The sequence below is a fragment of the Lynx rufus genome, unplaced genomic scaffold (assembly GCF_022079265.1).
Source record: "Lynx rufus isolate CCGP_SWC_20201006 ecotype Redwood Valley unplaced genomic scaffold, mLynRuf1.p SCAF_7, whole genome shotgun sequence".
In the NCBI taxonomy this organism is placed as follows: Eukaryota; Metazoa; Chordata; class Mammalia; order Carnivora; family Felidae; genus Lynx; species Lynx rufus.
Window position 1 is genome coordinate 80,226,884 of NW_025814889.1, and position 19,682 is coordinate 80,246,565.

The window sequence follows — 19,682 nt, forward strand, 5'->3', positions numbered from 1 at the left end:
CCATATAATTCTCAATTGCTTTGGTCTTTAATTTCATCGCCCCATAAATGAGGAAATATCAGTTCCCATACTAAATTTTTATCCCCGGCTGATAAATATGACGGGGAATTTTCGTTGGGTCCTCGTAAAAGCGAACAGTTTCGATCAAACTGGTGGGGAAAGACTTATGCAGATAATACAAACAGAGTGGCCATAAAGTCTCCGCCGTTTCCCGCGGGGTGGGCGGTGGGACAAATGGCTCCCTGGATTGAGTGCCGCCCGGGCTGTCCCAAGTCTCGTCTGGGGCCTAAACAGCCTAACCTTGCCCCGGCCAACCCCTGCGCCGAGCCCACGGCGACCCCTGCAAATGAAAACACAAAACCCTTTCTACTCTCCCCCTGGCTGGCCCTGCAAACAAGTCACACATTACACATTTACTTCCAGGATTCCCGGGGGTCCAGGGACCCCTGTGCCTCCTCTCTTGCCCCCTGGATGAGAGAGTTCTGCTGATGTCTTTCCGAAGTCCTTTTCTAGCAGCCGCTGGCTTGGGCCTCTCCAGGAGCGATCCAGCCTCCACACTCCACGCCAGGGCGCCCTGAGCACCGGTCCTTGCCTTGCCAGACTCCAGCCCTTTGGAAAATCGAAACCCCGGGCTTCGTCCGGGGTGGGGGGAAATGCGGGGCGACCGGAAAGACAAGTTATTCTCCAGATTCCGTTTCCTGAGGAAGGGGTGGAGAGTTTAGTTCGCTTTGGGAGAAAGGCCATGGAGAAACGGAAAGAACTATTTAAAATATACCCTGTCCCTTATTTCTCCTTTCCCTTTATTAAAAAATAAAACCCACAAAAACAGGCTGGTTCCTCTCCCCCATTTAAAAACGCCCCCCCCCAGCCCATTCGCTCTGCAAAGGACACGTCTCTGGGTAGGATTTTGTCGCATCTGGTGTCCTAGTTTCCCCGTGTGATACGTGACTCCCCACAAACCAGCGGAGGCCCCGCAGGCTCCCTCTTTCTCTCTGGGAATATTCCCTGTTTTAGTGGGGGCAAGGTCAATTGGAAAGCGAGGGCCGCCAAGGCCTGCAGCAAAGCAGCCGAACCGACTCCAAGGCCAAAGCCTTCCAGCCCCTGAGATGGTGACCCAGGAGCCATCCACCCTGCAAAGGCCGGGCTGCGCTCCCGGGGTCGGGGAGCCGGTGCCTCTGGTCTTCGGCTTCCTCCTCCCCCGACCCCTAGATCCACTGGAAACCTCCTTTACCCTCCTGGAGCAGTCCTGAAGTGATGGTGACCCCCTCCTTGGTCCACTCCAGACACGGGAGGTTCCTCCGTCAAGCCCCACGGGGCACTTAGAACTCAACCAGCTTCCATGAGCGGAGAGGTCCGGGAACTGAGCTCCCGGGCCAAGCCCGGCGAACCGGGACGCGGGAGAGCAGGAAGTTTAGTTCTGTTTGGGATTCCTTAACTTTTTCTCCCTTTCTCTGCCCACTGGAGCCCTCCCCACCAAGTTCACCCCACACCCATCCCAAGGGAAGAAGCGGGGCCCAGAGGCCAGGAGAGGAAAAGAAGAGGTGAAGCGAAGGGAAGAAGTACCTGAATCGTGTCTTGACCTTTTAATTTGAATTTGACTGTTTTGAGCCCCGAGATGCCTTGATCTCTCCCTCTCTCCTGCATTTCCCCCCTCTCCGCCCCACTTTCCCCAAGAGTTACAGGCTTGTTCCCGGGTAAACAAACCCCATTCTTCCTAGAACCCCCCCTCCCACCTTCCTCCACCCCTCTCCTGCCCCTGCCGCCCCGGGGGCGCTTCCTTTGTTCGCGGGGAAGGGCTCCGGCGCCCCTACCCCGAGGCGGCTGCTAGGTGGCGCTGTTACTCCACGCTGCGCGCTCCGCCTGCCGACAACTTGACCCCGCTGACGTCACGGCCGTCTGAATCATCAAGGCCATTTTCAAATCCCATTGGTCTAGCCGTCACATGGTGAGGACTGAATGCGCGGATAATTATGGAGCTGATATTTCCCCCCCTCCCCTTCTTTTCCCTCCCGCCCCTCCAACCGCCCCCCCTCCCGGATGGGGAAAAAAAAAGATGTCAGCTCCTCCGCTGTAGTATTGCTCCTTAAAAACCCCTCTCTCTGAAAATGACATGCCCTCGCAATGTAACTCCGAACTCGTACGCTGAGCCCTTGGCTGCGCCCGGCGGAGGAGAGCGCTATAGCCGGAGCGCAGGCATGTATATGCAATCTGGGAGTGACTTCAACTGCGGGGTGATGAGGGGCTGCGGGCTCGCGCCCTCGCTCTCCAAGAGGGACGAGGGCAGCAGCCCCAACCTCGCCCTCAACACCTACCCGTCCTACCTCTCGCAGCTGGACTCCTGGGGCGACCCCAAAGCCACCTACCGCCTGGAACAACCTGTTGGCAGGCCGCTGTCCTCCTGCTCCTACCCACCTAGTGTCAAGGAGGAGAATGTCTGCTGCATGTACAGCGCAGAGAAGCGGGCGAAAAGTGGCCCCGAGGCAGCTCTCTACTCCCACCCCCTGCAGGAGTCCTGCCTCGGGGAGCACGAGGTACCCGTGCCCAGCTACTACCGCGCCAGCCCGAGCTACTCCGCGCTGGACAAGCCGCCCCACTGTGCCGGGGCCAACGACTTCGAAGCCCCTTTTGAGCAGCGGGCCAGTCTCAACCCGCGCGCCGAACATCTGGAGTCGCCCCAGCTCGGGGGCAAAGTGAGTTTCCCTGAGACCCCCAAGTCCGACAGCCAGACCCCTAGCCCCAATGAGATCAAGACCGAGCAGAGCCTGGCGGGCCCAAAAGGCAGCCCCTTGGAGAGCGAAAAGGAGCGGGCCAAAACCGCGGACTCCAGCCCAGACACCTCGGATAACGAAGCGAAAGGTAAGGCCGCCTGGGCCGCGGCCCGGCTGGGACGCTCGGGCACTTGGTCTTCGTGGCTGGGGCGGGGGCAAGGGGAGGGTTGGGCCGAGGAGGCCCTGGACGGTCCTGGGAATGCGATCCCGGCTTGCGACTCGTGTCTGCTGAGCGCCAGGCTGGTGGCGCGTCATTTGGCTAAGGAAGGTAAGCGGCAGAGTGGAGGGGCCGGGCCGGCAGCGGCCGTGGGCGCCGAGACCCGGGAGTGGTGCGCACCGCGGGCAGCCTGCAGGCGCCTTGTGCTGCCCAGGGCTGATGACGGCTCCCGGGCGCGTGCTGGCTTCGGTTTGCTTGCTTTGCGGTGGTGACTGGGGGGGCTGATGTCCCCCATACGGGTCAGAAGCTGGCAAAAAGCTTAAAATGGCGATCTTGGGCCAGGGACTAGGGAAGGCTTAGGAGAAGGGGGATTTCGCTTTCCTGCGTTTTCCCAGTTGAAAATTGTTTCCTTCGAAGCGCGATTTGTTGTTTGTGAGTCTGATTTGTGCTTGTGGTTTGGGCTCCTGCGGTTTGGGCTCAGCTGGGGGGGCCTCAGGCAGCGGGGCTGGGGCAGAAAGAGGTGGAGGTGAAGGGCTGACCGCCACGTCCCTCCCTCCCTCCCCCAAACGCCTGGCTTGGGGATGGCGTTGGAACAGGGCATTTGGGATGTTGTAAGTTCTTTTTTGTCTCCCCTGTTAATTTTTTTTTCCTTTTTCTTTCTCTACTTAAATTTCAAAAAAAAAATTTTTTTTCGTTGTCTTCCAAAAGCAGCTTACAAATGAGTGGTTGGAAAATTTCTGTGTGCGTGGCAAGCGGTCTTCTCCTGAAAGGGAATGTTGCTTTAGTTGGATTTCATCGTGATTTGGGTTGGAGAGAGAAAGCCTATCCAGAGTTCAAGCTCAGGGTTCAAGATTCATTTCTGCTGCAGGAACTGGGGGCCTCCAGGACCTTTCTCTGACACCTGGAGAAAGAATGTGGGGGAAATGGGAGCAGCGGAGGGAGCCTGAGGGGACCGACTTTCCCTGAAAAGTTGAAACAAAAAACATCAGAAAAGGCCCAACTGGGAGGAGAGGAATAAACCTGTTTCCCACGGCACTGGCTACTGGAGGCTGTATATAAATGGGGCTCTTTGGGTGTAGAGGGAGATGGAATACTGAGAGAGAGCTGAGCAGACTGGGGGCGGCCTGGATCTTGTGGCGCTTTGTATATGGATGCGGCGCACACGCATGCCTGGCGGCGACCTGTGTCACACTCACACACACGCCTCTCTCAGGCTTCGCGCACACTCACGCATGCCCGCTCCCTCTCAAACACGCACACACGCACACACACTGTTTTGGCGGGCAAGGGTAGGGCTTTGCCCTCTTGGGTGTCTCCTCAGCCAGAAGATGAGCACGGGTGTGTTCATGAGGCTGCAGGAGTGAGGTACACACACCCACGGAGGCTTCCCTGTGGCACATGTGCAGCGTGAAAGTTTAATTTTGTGCCCCCTCCCCAGGCTCTGAGCTTTGTTGGGACACGAATTTAGGATGGGAAAACCTGCCTCCTAACCCCCCACCAAAAGCAAAGTCAAGGTTAACAAGTCTACCTCCTAACTGGGACTGCCCCCGTTGGGGTAGGCAACCCTTCCTCTCCTCCCCTGTCCACAACAACCTAAGCCCCTCCACCCCAACTAATCCCTCTAACTCTGCACTTTGCCTCTGCCTTTCTTGCTTTCACCACCCTCCCCCATATGGTGTCTCAACCAGGCCACAGCCAAGAGGGCTTTTGGCCAGACTTCCTCATTTGTAATTTCTCCCTTCCCCCCCAAACCCAACAAGCCCAATAAGAAAACAAATAGGACAGAGTTAGATGCGGAGAGCCTCTAAACAATTTGGCAAGAGGCTGCAGGTGCAGAGGCCGGAGCGGAATTAAGGACATTCAAATGTCTTAAACTATAGCCTCAAGTTTGCTTTTGTGTGTGTGTGTGTGCCTCTTGATTCCCCCAGGGCCCCGTCCCGCTCCCCAGGAAGATAAGAGCGAGGAATCTGGCAGTTTCATTTGGCAAAGCGGGGAGATAGAGCACAGAGCCATCAGCAGAGTCCTTTGCTGGGTGCCCTTCTTGAGTGTCTGGACTCTGGGGTTTTTTCCCTAGAAAAGATGGCCAAGGTCTCTTCTGCTGCTTGAGGAGCAAGGCTGGTCCATTCCAGCCAACATGTGTACCAAGAAGAGAAGTTGTCAATAAGATAATGAGAAACACACACTATGTCTATAGCGTCTCCTTATATAAATAGACACGTGTGTGCCTATGTGTGTACATATGTGTGACAGTGTGCATCTCTACAGGAATACACATGTACGTACAGGCATACATATCTCTGTAGACTAGGTGGAGATTTCCAGGAGGCTGCATTTCCTCAGGATATCTCTCTCCCTTGACCTTAGGTCCCATGGCTAGGGCAGTTGTCTGAGGACCCCTCAGCACGCCCCAGAGCTGTTGCCCCTGACCTCTGCTGCCTGCACCAGCAACCCTGCTTCAGCTACTCACACCTGGGGGAAATGGCCAGGAGAGGAAGAGCTGGCAACGGGAGATTGAAAGGGGCAGAGTTGCTCTGTGGCACTTCAGGTGGGAACAAGGGCTGGGGGTCTGGTGCAGGGACAGCTGCGGTGGCCTCTGGCCACAGAGCCTAAGGCGACAACATCCCTCCACTGAGTTGAAAGGGGTCAAAGCTCTCTGGGAATTGCTCTAGGCAGCAGGGGGGACTCTGCAACCCCGTATGAGGCCTGGGAGGCGCTTTTCCTTCTAGTTGGATTTTTCCAGAACTGGAATGAAACACAGAGGAGGGAGGGCCTGGTGAGGTTGAGAGCGCGTGCCAGGGTCAGGAAGCTGAGGGAGAGTGGGAGTACTCAGAATCTGCTAGGTCAAGGTGGATTGGGGTAATTTAATTAATAAATGCTTTGGAGGCGAGAACTGTCTGTCTTTCCCCCCACGTAAGTCAGGACCCCAAAGAAATTCTAAGAGCCCTGAGCCCAAGAGGACCCCACCAGTCAGGCCTGTGGGGTGAAAGCAGCCCCCCTGTGCTCCCTCAGCCGCCCCCACAGCTGGCTGGCAGCAGCGAGGGTTTGCCTCTTCAAGGGATACTTATGTAAATAATGTTATTTTTAACAGAGGAGATAAAGGCAGAAAACACCACAGGAAATTGGCTGACAGCAAAGAGCGGAAGGAAGAAGAGGTGCCCCTATACTAAACACCAGACGCTGGAATTGGAGAAAGAATTTCTGTTCAATATGTATTTGACGCGAGAGCGCCGCCTGGAGATTAGCAAGACCATTAACCTTACAGACAGACAAGTCAAAATCTGGTTTCAAAATCGCAGAATGAAACTCAAGAAAATGAACCGAGAGAATCGGATCCGGGAACTGACCTCCAATTTTAATTTCACCTGAGCGCGCGGCCTCCCCTCCCCCTCCCCCCTCTCCCCGCTCCTTCCTTTCCCCGCCCCTCCTCCCTTTGTGCCTGGTGGTATATTTTTTTTTTCCCTCCCTGAGTATAAATGCAACGCGCCTGCAAAAAAAGGCAAAGACCTCAGACTCTCCTTCCAAGGGACCTATGGTTCGTGCTGCGAAGATGCATCCACCTAAAGCATGAGAAATGGGGTGCCGGGGTGTGGGGTGTGGTGTGCCCGCATAGACAAGGGTGGGAGTGTGGCTGGTGTGTGTGTCAACCCCTCACTCACCCACGCACTCACACACACCATCCTGTCCTCCATGCAAAGTTAAGGTCGAATCCACCCGATCATAGGGGGGAAAAGAGGGAAAAAAAAATCAACCAGAGAAGGTCTGTAATCTCGCAGAGCACAGTCAGAATCGCTCCTTCCTTGCTGCATTTCCTCCTTAGGATAATAGACGTTTTGGAAAGTTCGGCTAGTGTTTTGTGTGTTTGTCGTAGCGCCCAGCGCCTCCAGCAAACCCTCTCCGTGTCTTTACCTCCTGGTTGCTCTGAGAATCTGCTTGAAGTCTCGTATTTGTACTGCTTTCTGCTTTTCTCCCAATCCTCCCAGCACCCCCACATCCCCCCGCCACTGACACCTCAGAAATTCCATCCAGAGGAATACAAAAAAAAAATTTAAAAATTTAAAATAGAACATAGTGAAGCAAAGACAGAATTCCCCCCCCCTCCCAAATATCGCCCTGTCCCTGTCTGGGAGTTGTGTTATTTAAAGATATTCTGTATGTTGTATCTTTTGCATGTAGCTTCCTTAATGGAGAAGAAAATCCTAATAAATTTCCAGAATCGTAATCCTCAAATGGGTGGTTTTTTGTTTTTAAATGTTTTTTTTAGCAACACCCCCCCCCCAACGAGGCTGAGTGTGTGGATGTGTGTGTTTTGTGTTTGACTCATCTCCTAGAGCCTTTCTAGAATGTCTCTTGGCGGGTTTAATGTAAGTGAGAGACCATAACGTTGATTTAAATATTATCCAGGTGACCACAATAAGTCAAGGTCATAAAACAGTAATGTCAGGACGGTCTTGGTGCGCGCGAGAGGTGGATTTTATGATCTGCAAATATAATGTGGTGCTGCAGTAAAAGATGCATTTAAAGGTGACTGGAGGAGGGAAAGAGGCAGAGAGCAAACTGCAATCTTGAGGAGCAGACGGATCTGATTGCCTGGGGTGCTGGGCCAGGCACACCCCACCGCTGCTGGGGGAACCCCAAGAGCCCCCCACCTATCCAAGGAGAGGAATAAACTTAACCGCCGGAGGGGGACGAGGAGCTCAGCCACCCCCCCCCCCTCGACAGCAGCAGCAGAAGCTCGGGCAGAGGCAGGAGGAGGAGGCGGCGACAAGGTAAGAGAAGCGGTTTCTTGTTCTTCTCTTGGCGGCGGAGTGGGGACTAGCGGCGTCCCCAGGTGCCCGGCCGTGCCGCGGGCACAACAGGGAGGAAGGTGTTTCGGGCATCTGAGCTTGCTGAGAACCCAGGCTTGCCTTGTGGCCGCTCGCAGTGGAGGGCAGTGGCCGGGAGCTCCCTCTCCTCCCCTCCCCGACCCCGCTGCCTTGGGGTTCGGCTGTTAAAGGGGTGAATTGGTGGTTTTTGGCTTCTTTCGCTACACGGGCACTTAGGGTCGCCTTGAGGTCGACACATGGGTCTAGACGTTGCTCAGTCTGGTCGTCTGCTGGGGGAAGCAGGGGGAGGGTGGGCTAGAAAGGGCTGGAGCTTGAAGCTTGGGTTTCCTGCTTTCTGCTGGTTTGGATGTGAGCCTTATTCAGGCTCTCGGTCCCCACGCTCCCTGGCCGTGGGGCTTTGCCAGGCAAGTGGCCTGATTGGAAGAGGCTCTGGAGCACAGGCGCCTTGGTTCGGCCACCCATAGATGCAGGGAAGCAAAGCAGAGCTGAGAGAGGGAGAGGATCGGAGGGATTCCAGGAGGAGAGCACAGGAGAGCCAGATGGACAAGACAGGGGACCCAGCTCAAGAGTGGAAGGACCCTCCAGCCTCCCCCAGGGCCAGAGCCAGAGGCAGGGGAATAGCTCCACTGTGGTGCTGGGGGCGGGGCGGGGGGTTTGGCGGCTGGAGGTCCCATTTCACCAGAGTTTCCCTGAGCAATTTGCTTAGACCAGAGGCTGATGAGGGCAGTCAGACCCCCTACCCACCCAGCCACCCAAAGTCTACTCTCTAGTCCTTAGGGAGGTTGTGGGGGCGGAAAGGGGGACGGGGCTGAATTTCTTCCTTCCCCAACCCCCTTCCCTTCTCCTCCCGATAGATGCAAAGCCGAATCTCCCGCCCTGCTCGCTCAGCTGATCTGTGGCTTAGGTAGTTTCATGTTGTTGGGATTGAGTTTTGAACTCGGCAACAAGAAACTGCCTGAGTTACATCAGTCGGTTTTCGTCGAGGGCCCCAACCCACCTACCCGGCTCCTTCCCTCCCCAGTGGGACTGCCCCACAGCCCCCTCCCAGATAGGGCAAATGGGCACAGACTGATGAGGGCAAGCTGTGAGTGGGGCCGCAGGACAAGTCTGGAGAGCCCCGTTTTATACTGTCCACTCCTCAGCCTGTCCCAATCCCTGTGAGTGAGGGAGAGGAGTTTTTTCCTGCAGCTATTGTTTCCTGGGCCCAGCTGATGGAGACAGACAAAGAAAGTCTAGCCAATTCCAAGGAAATTCAGGAATTTGAGTAAGAGGTGGCCTGGTGGGCCAGCTCAGTTGGGTAGCTGGGTGGGGCAGGATCAGTAGAAGAGAGGAGAGCACAGAAAGAGAAGGGAGTCTCTGGAAGGGCCAGTTTCTCTCACCTGCCACCTCCAAAGACAAAAATCTGCCTCCAGTTGGCTGGGGCTGGAGCTTCCCCTTAGAAAAGTGGGGTGACTGGGGTGGGGGGGTCCCAAGAGTTGGGGAACTCTGAGCGCCAGCTCAGCCACCCCCCCTTCCCCTTCTATAGTTCCATCCCCAATGAGAAAGGGCATATTTAGGGTATTAGTAGGTTAGAGGGAAGCCATCAAGTCCAAGTAGAAACCCCCCCCCCACACGCCCTACTGGGAAACATCAGGACAGGAACCTGGCTCTAGTCTCTGTCTCGCTGTCTGTGGCCCACAGGCCTGGGTCTGTTGTGTCTGTGGCTGTCAGGCAGCTGCTTGTCTTTGCGCTGTGTGGAAATGTCTGGGTGAACGGAGGCTGCCAGCGCCCACCATTACCATATTGTTGGGAAGGTTGTTGGCTGATGCCAGGGGGAGGAGGGGAGGATAATGGAGTAAAGGAGAATCTGAGCAATGTGAAACTTTGCAAAGCCTCTTCCCCTCCTTTCTCCATCTGGTTCCTCAATCCTGGCCCTGGTGGCTAGAGAGAAGGCTCCCCAAAAAAGGCTTCTCTGCCTGCAGAGAAAAAATGGGGGGGGGTGTCAGGGAGAATGGGGAGATACACCCCTGCTCTCAGAGAGATTGGGAAAGAGAAAGCCAAAAGGAGGAGGACAGGCTGTTGGTTCTCTTACTTTGGAAATAGTATGGTTATTAACACATTCTCAACTTGGAGACGGGAACACAATTGTGTCCCTGTAACAAAATATATACCTGGAGTTCTATATTCTCACAGTGGTCTGCTGGGGGGATATTTCTAACCCTGTATGAGTGTGAGTCTCTGTTTCTGTATCTCTGGCTCCTCCAGCCTCTCTCAAATCCCACGTCTATTTTTTACGTGAATACTTCACGTATTTTTCTGTCTTTCTTATACAAAGAGATTTCCTTTGACCCCAGGGAGGCTAGAGGAGAAAATGGAATAGAGCCTTTCTTCTCCCTAGCTGAATTTGTTAGTCTGTCTTTCCGTCTGTCCCCCAGCCCTTTGTGGGGGAAAAGAATCTCTTCCCTTGAAGGAAAACGCTCAAATCTCTCTATGGCTCCCGGGGAAATAGGGAGGTTTTCAGAGAGGAAGGCCAGCTGGTGCGAGGCAGGCAGGGGCTCCCCTGGTTTGGGAGCCCTTAGCAGTCTCTGAGTTTTCAAGCTGTCAGAATCACAGGGCCAGTTGGAGTGAAGGGAGTCCCAGGCAGGGGCGGGGTGCTCAGGAGTGCCTGGCTTGGGGAGAGCGTCCCTCATGGGCCGAAATTCACCAATGAACGACTTTTGCTCTTTGAGTCTCTCTCTGCCCCCATTTCCGTTTCAGAACTGGTGGGCTTGATGGGGGGTGGCCACAGAGCCACGAGTCTGGGGTGTCCCCCTCCCCAAATCCTGGGAAATGGGGTGAGTTCTCATCCCGCCAAGGTGAGGGCCAGGCTGGTGGCCAGAGTCCACCCCGGGGCCCTGGGACTGTAGATTATGGCTAAGGCGATGGTGATTATTTATTCGCTTCGCTGGAAGGGAGTCTTCAGAAGAAACAGCGTGAAGAGGAGGGAAAAAATTATCTCTCTCGTCTGCGGATATTAAGATGGATTTTTATTTCTTAAAGGACCCTCCCCGCCGAGAGCGCATAAGCGTAAACTTAATATATGCTCCGCAGCCCAACTCCAGAAATCGCAATAAAAGTTAAAACCTCCCCTACTGGTTTTTTTTAATTATGATATGGGAAAGAGGAGCAGGATTTATAGAGCTGAACTCTCGGCGTGTGAGTGTTTAAGACTTGCGGGAGACGGAGGAAAAGGCAAGAGCTCGCCAAGGAGAGCTTTGGTCTCTGAGATAATCTCGCGGGCTGCGGGGGCTCCGGCTTAGCCCGGCGGATCTTCTGTAGCCTCCCTGGGACCTCGGCTCCCCGGTTCCCCCGGCACCCTCCGCCCAGGCCCACGGCTTTGCCCCGGCTCGGAGACGCAGCCTTTCTCGGGAACAGGTGAAGGGCAGCAGCGGCTGGGGACTGGGGGCTGCGGGTGGGAGCGTCAGGGCACTGGGCTTTGTGTGGGTCCCGTGCAGGGGACGAGGTTTGCAGTCCCGGGCAGGACCGTGGGCCGAGTGTGGCCCGGCGGGCGCCTCGGCCAGGAGGGGCGTCCGGGCCCGGCGCGAGAGCACGGGCAAGGTGGATTGTGTGTGGACTTTGGCCGCAGACGGAGCAGAGCGGGCTCCGGGGCGGGCGGAGGCCAGCCTCGAGGCGGGCGACCGGATGTTGAGTCTGTAGGAAGGACCTTGAGGTCTGTTTGGTGTTTGGGCTGCCGGGGGGCGGCGGCCCAGAGTGTGGAGCGCGCTGTGCGAGGGGCGCGGCGGTCAGCGTGGGCGAGGCAGCAGGCCCCGCACACCTCTGCTGCTACAGGGCCGTGTCCAGGGCGTCTGAACAGAGGCCGGCCAGTGGTCAGAGCTTGGAAAATAAACGCGGTTAAGGGTCTTTCTTTCTTTCTTTTCCACGTAAGAGGTCCTTCTCTCTCTCTCTCTCTCTTTCGGAGATACCTGGATTTGGTCCAGAACAGGTTGCCCGCGGGAGGGCCCCGCGAGCGGCAGCGCGCGAGGGAGGGAGAGAGGGAGGGAGGGCGAGAAAGAGGGAGGGAGGGAAGGAGGGCGGGCAGCGGCGGCGGCTGCGGTGGCCGGGGCTTCCCTCCCCCGGCGGGAGGCGGCTGCCCTGCATCTGTGGCCGTGGGGAGCCGAGGAGCAGGTAACGAAGGCGCTTCCCGAGGCGGGATTGGACCAAGCCAGAGGGACGGAGTCTTCCGGGTCTCTGCCCAACGCCCTGGAGGGGAGAGAAGGTAGGGAGATCGGCGCCTGCCCGGCCTGGCAGAGAGGCCTCGGGAATGTTGAACCTGCATTTGATTTTAGGCTCACACTCATGTTGTGAGTCTGTCTGCCTCCGGAGATGCGGTTTGCCTGTCTGTCTGTCTGAGACGTCCCAGACCCTAGGCTCTCCTTCCAAAAGCTGAAAAAACCGGGAATTTTCGTCGGAATGTGCACTTTCATTCATTGGATTCGCCGCAACACAGCAGGGCTGGTTGCTGCGCCCCCAAGTTGGAAGGGAGCTCTCCTCCAACGTTCTGGATGCCGGATCCTCTGGTTCCCTCCGGCACGGGCTGAGTTTCCGGCTCCAGGTTCGCGGGTTGCCCTGAGGTTTGAGGCCAGACAGCTCCTAGTCTGGCAGGGAGGGCGGGGGAGAGACTAGCGGCTCTGGCCCCTTAATTGTACTTCGGGCCCGTATTGTCTCTCCTTTCGCCACCTCCGCTTCCTCAGTCTGGGCTCCAAAGTCACTGCAAATTTCCTTGCGACACACACATCACACAAAGATCAGGTAACAAGGCGCCCAGAGCCATGGGGGCTTCGGGCAGAGAGCACCCCTGGTTCTGGGGCCGCTCCTCCTTCAGCCACTCCCCAGGCTGGGAAACCAGACCGGGTTGGGGGAGCCGGAAACAGCCCCGTTTGCTGCGGGGCGGCAGGGCGGGCGGGGGGCCGGCGGGAATGCAGGCCGTGGCGTTGAGAGGGCCACGTTCACAGGCCCTAGGGGTTTCACTCCTGCTGGGCTTAGGGGCCTGACTCCAGGCTTGTAGGGATCCCAGATACCCACCTGGGGTGGGGGCAGGACGCGGTCTCCTCGCGGCGGGCCAGGAGAATTCAGTTTCTGCCTCCAGCGCAGGCCTTAGCCAGGAGGAGTTGTGTGTGGGTGTGTTTTTCCCAACAAAGAGGGACCAGGAACGAGAAGGGGGGAAAGAAGAGGGGAACCGGGGAGGGGGCGGGGAGGGGGAGAGGGCAGCGGAGAGGTGAAACGAGCCCATTTCAGGGGGAGAAGGAAAATGAAAGCAAATGGAGCACGGCCTCCTCCGCGCGGGCGGGTGCTGACGAGCCGGGGAGCGGGCTCCCTGCCTGCGGCGGCTGCGGACCGGGAGAAAAGCCTGTTTTAAATTTAATCCGAACTTGACGGTGTGGATTGAACCGGAGGGAATTTAAATCACTGAGAGGGAGGCGCAGAGCAAGGGGAGGGGATGACGCTAACCTGTCCGTCTGTCTGTCTGTCCTTCCCACGGTGGTGCTAGCTTGGTTGTGGTCGCAGCTGTGCAGGTCTGAGGTGATGGAGTAAAGGTGCCCCTCCCCCTTAGGGGGCTCTCCTGTGCCTAGTGTAATCTTTTGGGGTCGGAGGCAAGCTCTAAGCACCAGAGCGGATGCAGAAGTGCCAGCTAAAGCTGGGGTTTCCCCCCCTCCCCAACAGGGACTCCCAGTGTCCTCCAGTCCCTCGGGTTTGCCCCATCGGTGCTGAGGAAAATTGAAGGGAGTGGTGGGGGTAAGAGGGAGTCTGGGAATCTGGCAGGAGATTCAGAAGGAGTTAGGTGATCCTGGAAAGACGAGCGATTCCTTACTGGTGCCCCCACATCCTTTGTGCCCCCACATCTATAGGCCTGGCTTTGGGGGGGTGTGGGGGGAGCCTGAAGTTCTGCTTTAGGGCCCTGACCTGCCTGCCATCCCACCTCCAAATGCAGAGACCAGGGGGTACAGCCCACATGCAGCTGTGGAGCCCGAGGGGCCTCGGCCTGGTGAACTCAGGGACTCCCAGGCTCTTTCAGCCCCCTCCTCATGGCTGCTGCTCTCTGCAAGGCCTAGGCAAAGCGGGGCATTGGTGGGGAGGGGGCTGTGGGCGAGGCCTGCTTCCTGATCCACAGCTGTGTCTGTGCCTGAGTGGGGAGGGTCTGAGTTCACGCTCTCAAACGAAGGCGACAATCTCCCCTCAGTTTCACGGGGAATTTGGCGGCAGCAGGGAGCCTGGGCCTTGGGATCCCGGCTGCCCCGCTGCTGTCGCCTCTGCTGGGTGGGCAAGCCGGGTGGGCAGGCAGCTCAAGAGTTGAAAAGAAGGCAGTGGCCAAAGGGGGTAGGAGAGAAAGGGGCATCTGCTTACAGCCACTCTGTCTGAAGGGCTCTCCCAAATAGTAGAGGCCCATGGAAGACGGTCTTTCGGGGCGCCTTTCTTCTAGGAGACCTGAGGTTGGGGCAGATGGGCCCTGTCGCCTGGCGAAGACGAAAAAGGAGGAGCAGGGCTTGAGACCTTCTCCTTCATCATGTCTTCTTAGCTCCTTGGCTAGAGCGTGGCTCAGCCCCCAGCCGCCTGGGTGGCTGCCTGGGCTGAGACGGGGTTCCACATCCCCCGGAGGCCTAGTGTACCCACCCCAGCAGGTCGCCCGGGAGGGGCCAGAGAGGAGGCCTCTTTCTCCTTTGTGTCCGGACAGAAGTGGCCGCCGCGCCCTGAGCCGGGTCCCGCGGCAAAGGCCCGGCAAGCAAGCGGACTGCACAATGCCACGGCTGCTCCCAGCTCGCGCCCTGCCCCGTCCTGCCTGCCTATCGCCGCCCTTCCTCCCTCACACTCCCCGAATGCCTTCCTCTCCCTGCTCTCCCATCTCTTTTCATCTTGCCCCCCCTCTTTCCTTTAATTCTCCCCTCTCCTTTTCTTTTTATCCCAGCCCTCCGTTTTCTTCTCTTTCCCTCCTTCCTTCCTCTCCATGGGCCTGGCGCCGCGTTTCAGTTGTTATGTCTCAGGCTCAGTCTCTCTCAGGCTCTGTCCCCTGATGTCCTCTAGGTCTCTGTCTGGCCCCCGGGCCCGTTGAAGGCTACGCGTCTCTGCTCATTGCTGCCAGCAGCCGCCCAAGAGCCAGGCAGGGTCCCCAGCCGCCAGGGCTGGGGGAGGTGCTGACGGTGCTGGGGATTTGGAAAAAGCCTCGGCAGGGGGACTGGAGGGAACCTCCTGTCTTTTCCTTGAACTAGTGAGGGAGAAATTTTGATTGACAGCTAACCCGACTCCATCAAGGCCAAAGAGATATTCTGTTTCTTGCTGTAATTTGGATTTCCCACACCAGTCCAGCCCGGGGGAGGGGAAGACAATCAGAGCTGAGGGCGAAGAGGCTGAGGCCCCGGGTTGTCTGTCCCCAGCCAGGCACTTCTCACACACCCCCCGTGAGTCGAAATCTCAGCCCCGCTAGACCGAAAAGGAAAGAACCGGAGAGGGGGAGGAGCAGGGACTGGGGAGGGGGCCTGGAAAGCTGGGGTCAGTGCTGCAGGCTGTAGATCTCCCCTTCCCCCCTCAACTTTCCTCCCCCCACCAACATGCATGCTACACTCTCTGGGACACCTCTCTCTAGACCTTCTCCACCCTAGAGGAGACAGGTCGACAGAGATGCAGGAGAAAACCATCCTCCACCCCCACCCCTGGCGTTTGGTCCCCTCCTGGGGACAGGAGTGGGAAAGAAGGGCAGGCGTCTCATGTCTGGGAATCCTTGTCCTTCTGCTGCCTCAGAACCTGCGTCTGAGCCTCAGCTCCTGCCTATCTCCCATAGCACAAACTGGGACCCTTCTTTTCTGACCCTGAAATTGCACCCCTCCTTCAAACTCCCTCTGCCATACCTAGGGTGCATTGTGTCCCTGGGGACATCACCTGCCCTTCTCCCTACCCCCAGCCAACCTCCCTGCCCCCTCTCTTGCACCCACACTGAGAATTCCCTGCCAGCTTAAAGCCCACCTTTACTAAACCACCATGGGGCAGTCTGATGGAAAGCAGAGGGCTGGGCAACAGACCCCAAATTCAAGGAGGAAGGTAGCAACCAACTTATTGGGGGGAGGAATCCAAGTTGTCTGATCTTCCCTACAATCACACTGCCCCCTCCGGAATCCCTGCGTCCGACCCCAAAGAAACTGCTCTCTCCCATCCCTCCGTTGCTTTTTTCCCGTTCCAAAAACAGCCTACAATTTTATTTAATGAAAGACACATTTATGAACAATCAAATGATCCTCATAAAAATTTTATTGAAGGACGTAAAAACAAGCTACTTGCCCACGACCGAGGTCGCTCTCTCTCTCGCCTTGCCCGCACTCACCCTGGCTCTCTGCAGACAGAGCCCTGGAGTGACTTCTTTTGGGGGGGCAGGGTGTCGCAGAGATGGAGTTGGGGGCAAAGGAGGGTGAGCAGGAAGACGGGATGGGGACGCCCCACTTAACTTGTGCTGATCTCTCCTCCACTTCTTCAAGCTGGCAAAGAAAGATAAATAGATAGAGACAATAAATTTAAAATAAAGGAGCTTGCATATCTGTGCCAAAGCAAAGAGAGGACTTCTGAGGATAAAGGTGTATGAGGTCCCGAGGTCCTACCCCTCCCACAGGCGGACCACCTTCCCCAAGCTGCCCTACCCCAGATTTGGGGGGCTGAGTTGGCCAGTGGCAGAAGGACGCTCCCCTTTCCCTCCTTCCCTCCCTCCACCCTAGCCTCCCCAGTCCCCTCCCACCCTCCCTCCCTCGCTGCTGCTGCTCCTGAAAGAAATACATACATACACACTATTTAAAAACGCATTTTTAAAAGCCACGTTCCGAACTGACAATCGCTGATCTCGGCTCGCGCAGAGACTGCGGGAGCGTCGGGGCGACAGAGACGGATTACGTCAAGAAATAGTTCCTCCACCTACCTCAGCCGGCCTCTCCGCCCCTGCGGGGCTCCCGCGCCCAGCTCGGCCCTGGGGGTCCGGGAGCCCTGGCTTCGGGGACTGGCATTTTCACCCCATTAAGAAATCCTCCAGGGTTGGGGGGGGGTGCGGGAGGCCATCTGCTTATGGGTGGACATGGGCAAGGGAGTGCTCTGATGAGATACGAGTTGTCCTGAGGGGGTGGCCGACGCTTTGGGTCCAGAGTTCCGGACCCCCAGGAAAACGCAGGTCGCGGGGATCAGCAGAGAGAAGGGGGTGGGAGAAGGGAAAAAAAAAAAAAAAAGCAAGGAAAAAAAAAAGCCCCTGCGCATTGATCCGCGCCGTATTTTTGGGTAAATACGATCACGTGGGGGCCGGGGAACCAATGAGCTGCGGGGAAAAGGCTGGAAAAATAATTACCTGCCTTGATTGTTCTGTGAGCAGATAAAAAGTACATATACAGTTCATACAATAATCTTATGTATGTAAAACCCTGTTACGATGTCGGCGACGGGGCCCATCAGTAACTATTACGTGGACTCGCTCATCTCTCACGACAATGAAGACCTCCTAGCGTCCAGGTTTCCGGCCACGGGGGCTCACCCCGCCGCCGCCAGACCCAGCGGTTTGGTGCCGGACTGTAGCGATTTTCCGTCCTGTAGCTTCGCGCCCAAGCCGGCAGTGTTCAGCACGTCGTGGGCGCCCGTGCCCTCGCAGTCGTCCGTGGTATACCACCCGTACGGCCCCCAGCCCCACCTCGGCGCCGACACGCGCTACATGCGGACTTGGCTCGAGCCGCTGTCCGGCGCCGTCTCCTTCCCCAGCTTCCCGGCCGGGGGCCGTCACTACGCCCTCAAGCCGGACGCCTACCCCGGACGCCGCGCCGACTGCGGCCCGGGCGACGGCCGCAGCTACCCGGACTACATGTACGGCTCGCCCGGGGAGCTGCGCGACCGCGCCCCGCAGACACTGCCCTCGCCCGAGGCGGACGCACTCGCCGGCAGCAAGCACAAAGAGGAGAAGGCCGACCTGGACCCCAGTAAGTTGGGAGCAATTTTCCTTTACAACCAGCGCGGGAGGGGAGGGGAGGCCGGGCGGGGGGGAGCCGGATTACAGCCCCTCGGAGCGGCGCAGGGAGCGCGGGAGAGGGGCGAGGGCGAGGGGGCGAGGACTCAATAAAAGCGAATTACCTTGGGGAGCTTTCAGGGGCAGGAAGGTCTGAGAAGGGAGCCCAGGGAGCCAGGTTGGGAGAGGGCTGAGGGGGGCTCCTCTCCCTGGAGCTGGCTTTGATGAGAGACCCCCCCCACACACACACACAGACACACACCCCCAGCCCAGGCTTTTTGGCTCAGTTGCTACTTTCGAAGAAATGCAGACAGGGCCAGGGGATGGGGTAGGGTTGAGGTTCATTTTATGGTTTGAGGTGGGACTGGAGTGGGGGGGGGGGAGATGAGGAGGACACTGGGGACAGAGAGGAAATACCCCAGGGAGAAAAATCACCCCTACCTCCCAGCCAGCATGGGGAGTCTCACCTCAGAAGGAATTCCTTAAAGAGAAGGTGCATGGACTTCTTATATACCCAGGAGCACTAGGTGAGGGGTCTGGGGGATTTCACAGCCTGGGAACTTGGAGAAATCAGGACTTACAGAGTTGGGGAAGAGAAGTGGGGTCCCAGTCTCCTTAAACTTGAGAGCCCTCTTCTGAGGGTCTGCAGGAAAGAGGGTTGAAAACCGGGCTCAGGGATGAGGAATGGGGGGGGAGCATCTCCCCAGATTAGAGAATTATACACACACACACTCACACACACACACTCCCCATCAAGGAGACTGGAGCCTTCTGAGTATTGCAGAGAAGGGCAGGGGTAGGTGTGTGGGGGCGGGGGGGGGGCAGGTGGGAGCTGCTGGGCCAGAAAAAGGGGAAAGAAGGAGAAACAGCAGGGGAGGGGGTGCAGCCCCTGGGTGTGAGGAAGTGTCTGGGGGAGTCCCAGGAGGGGGCTGCAGGAAATCCTTTCCTCCAGCCCCATAAGGGGCCAGGGCCTAATTATACCCCTCTGAAGGCTTCCCTCCTTGCCCTCAGCTACTCCCATAAACCTGAAATTGGAGGCTTGGCTCCTGCAGAGCCTGTCCTGGGGCTGGCAGGAGGGGGGCACTGGAAGCCAAACAGGGAAGCTAAGATATAGGGGAGCCTGTCCCAAGGCCAGCAGCTCTCTGGGGAGAGGAGAAAGGCTCTCCCCATTCCAGCATCACTCTGAGAATTCGCCTCAGCAGGGTTGAACTCCGAGAGCAGAGACGGGCGCTGAAGAGGGTGGTGAGGGGCTTAGGGACTCTCAGGGTCAGGAAACAGAACTGCTGAAATTTCAGGACTTGGTCGTGGGCTGGGAGGGTGGGAGGGGGCAGAGGAGGAGGGAAGTGGGGAGGAGAGAGACCTCGCTATAAAAATAAAAAACAAGAGAGAGAAGCGTTTATGGGCCTATGAAACAGTTGGGAATTTGGACTTTTTATGAGCATATTCTCGAATTACTACTCTTGAAGCTGAGGACCAGACTGTAGGGGCTTTGATAGCTTTGATTTCCTATAGTTTTAGGTGCTAGAAACCGAAGAGGGGGAAGATGGGGAGAGGGCAGAACGCAAAAGGAGTCAGGGAGAAAATTCCAAAAACCAAACGTGTCCAAATTCAGGTTCAATCATTGCGTTTGGGGAGCCTGGCTAAGCCTAGGGGTAGGGTGGCAGGGGTCCTGGGCTAGAAAGGGGCTCCGCTGACCCCTGCCTGTGTTTGGCCCTCCAGGCAACCCCGTGGCCAACTGGATCCACGCCCGCTCCACGAGGAAGAAGCGCTGCCCCTACACCAAGTACCAGACGCTGGAACTGGAGAAGGAGTTTCTCTTCAATATGTATTTAACCAGGGACCGTCGGTACGAGGTGGCCCGGGTTCTCAACCTCACCGAGCGGCAGGTCAAAATCTGGTTTCAGAACCGGAGGATGAAGATGAAAAAGATGAATAAAGAGAAAACCGACAAGGAGCAATCCTAA

General features: G+C 57.1%; 2 protein-coding genes across 2 annotated transcripts; both read left to right on the forward strand.

Moving 5' to 3' along the window:
• Positions 1-2,105: 2,105 nt before the first annotated feature.
• On the forward strand, positions 2,106-6,291 carry HOXC10 (homeobox C10). The gene is made up of 2 exons (XM_047067181.1): positions 2,106-2,856; positions 6,014-6,291. Exons 1-2 carry the CDS (start codon positions 2,106-2,108, stop codon positions 6,289-6,291), a joined length of 1,029 nt encoding a protein of 342 aa, XP_046923137.1.
• Positions 6,292-17,154: 10,863 nt separating this feature from the next.
• On the forward strand, positions 17,155-19,682 carry HOXC9 (homeobox C9). The gene is made up of 2 exons (XM_047067190.1): positions 17,155-17,692; positions 19,438-19,682. The coding sequence occupies exons 1-2, from the start codon at positions 17,155-17,157 to the stop codon at positions 19,680-19,682; spliced, it is 783 nt and encodes a 260-aa protein (XP_046923146.1).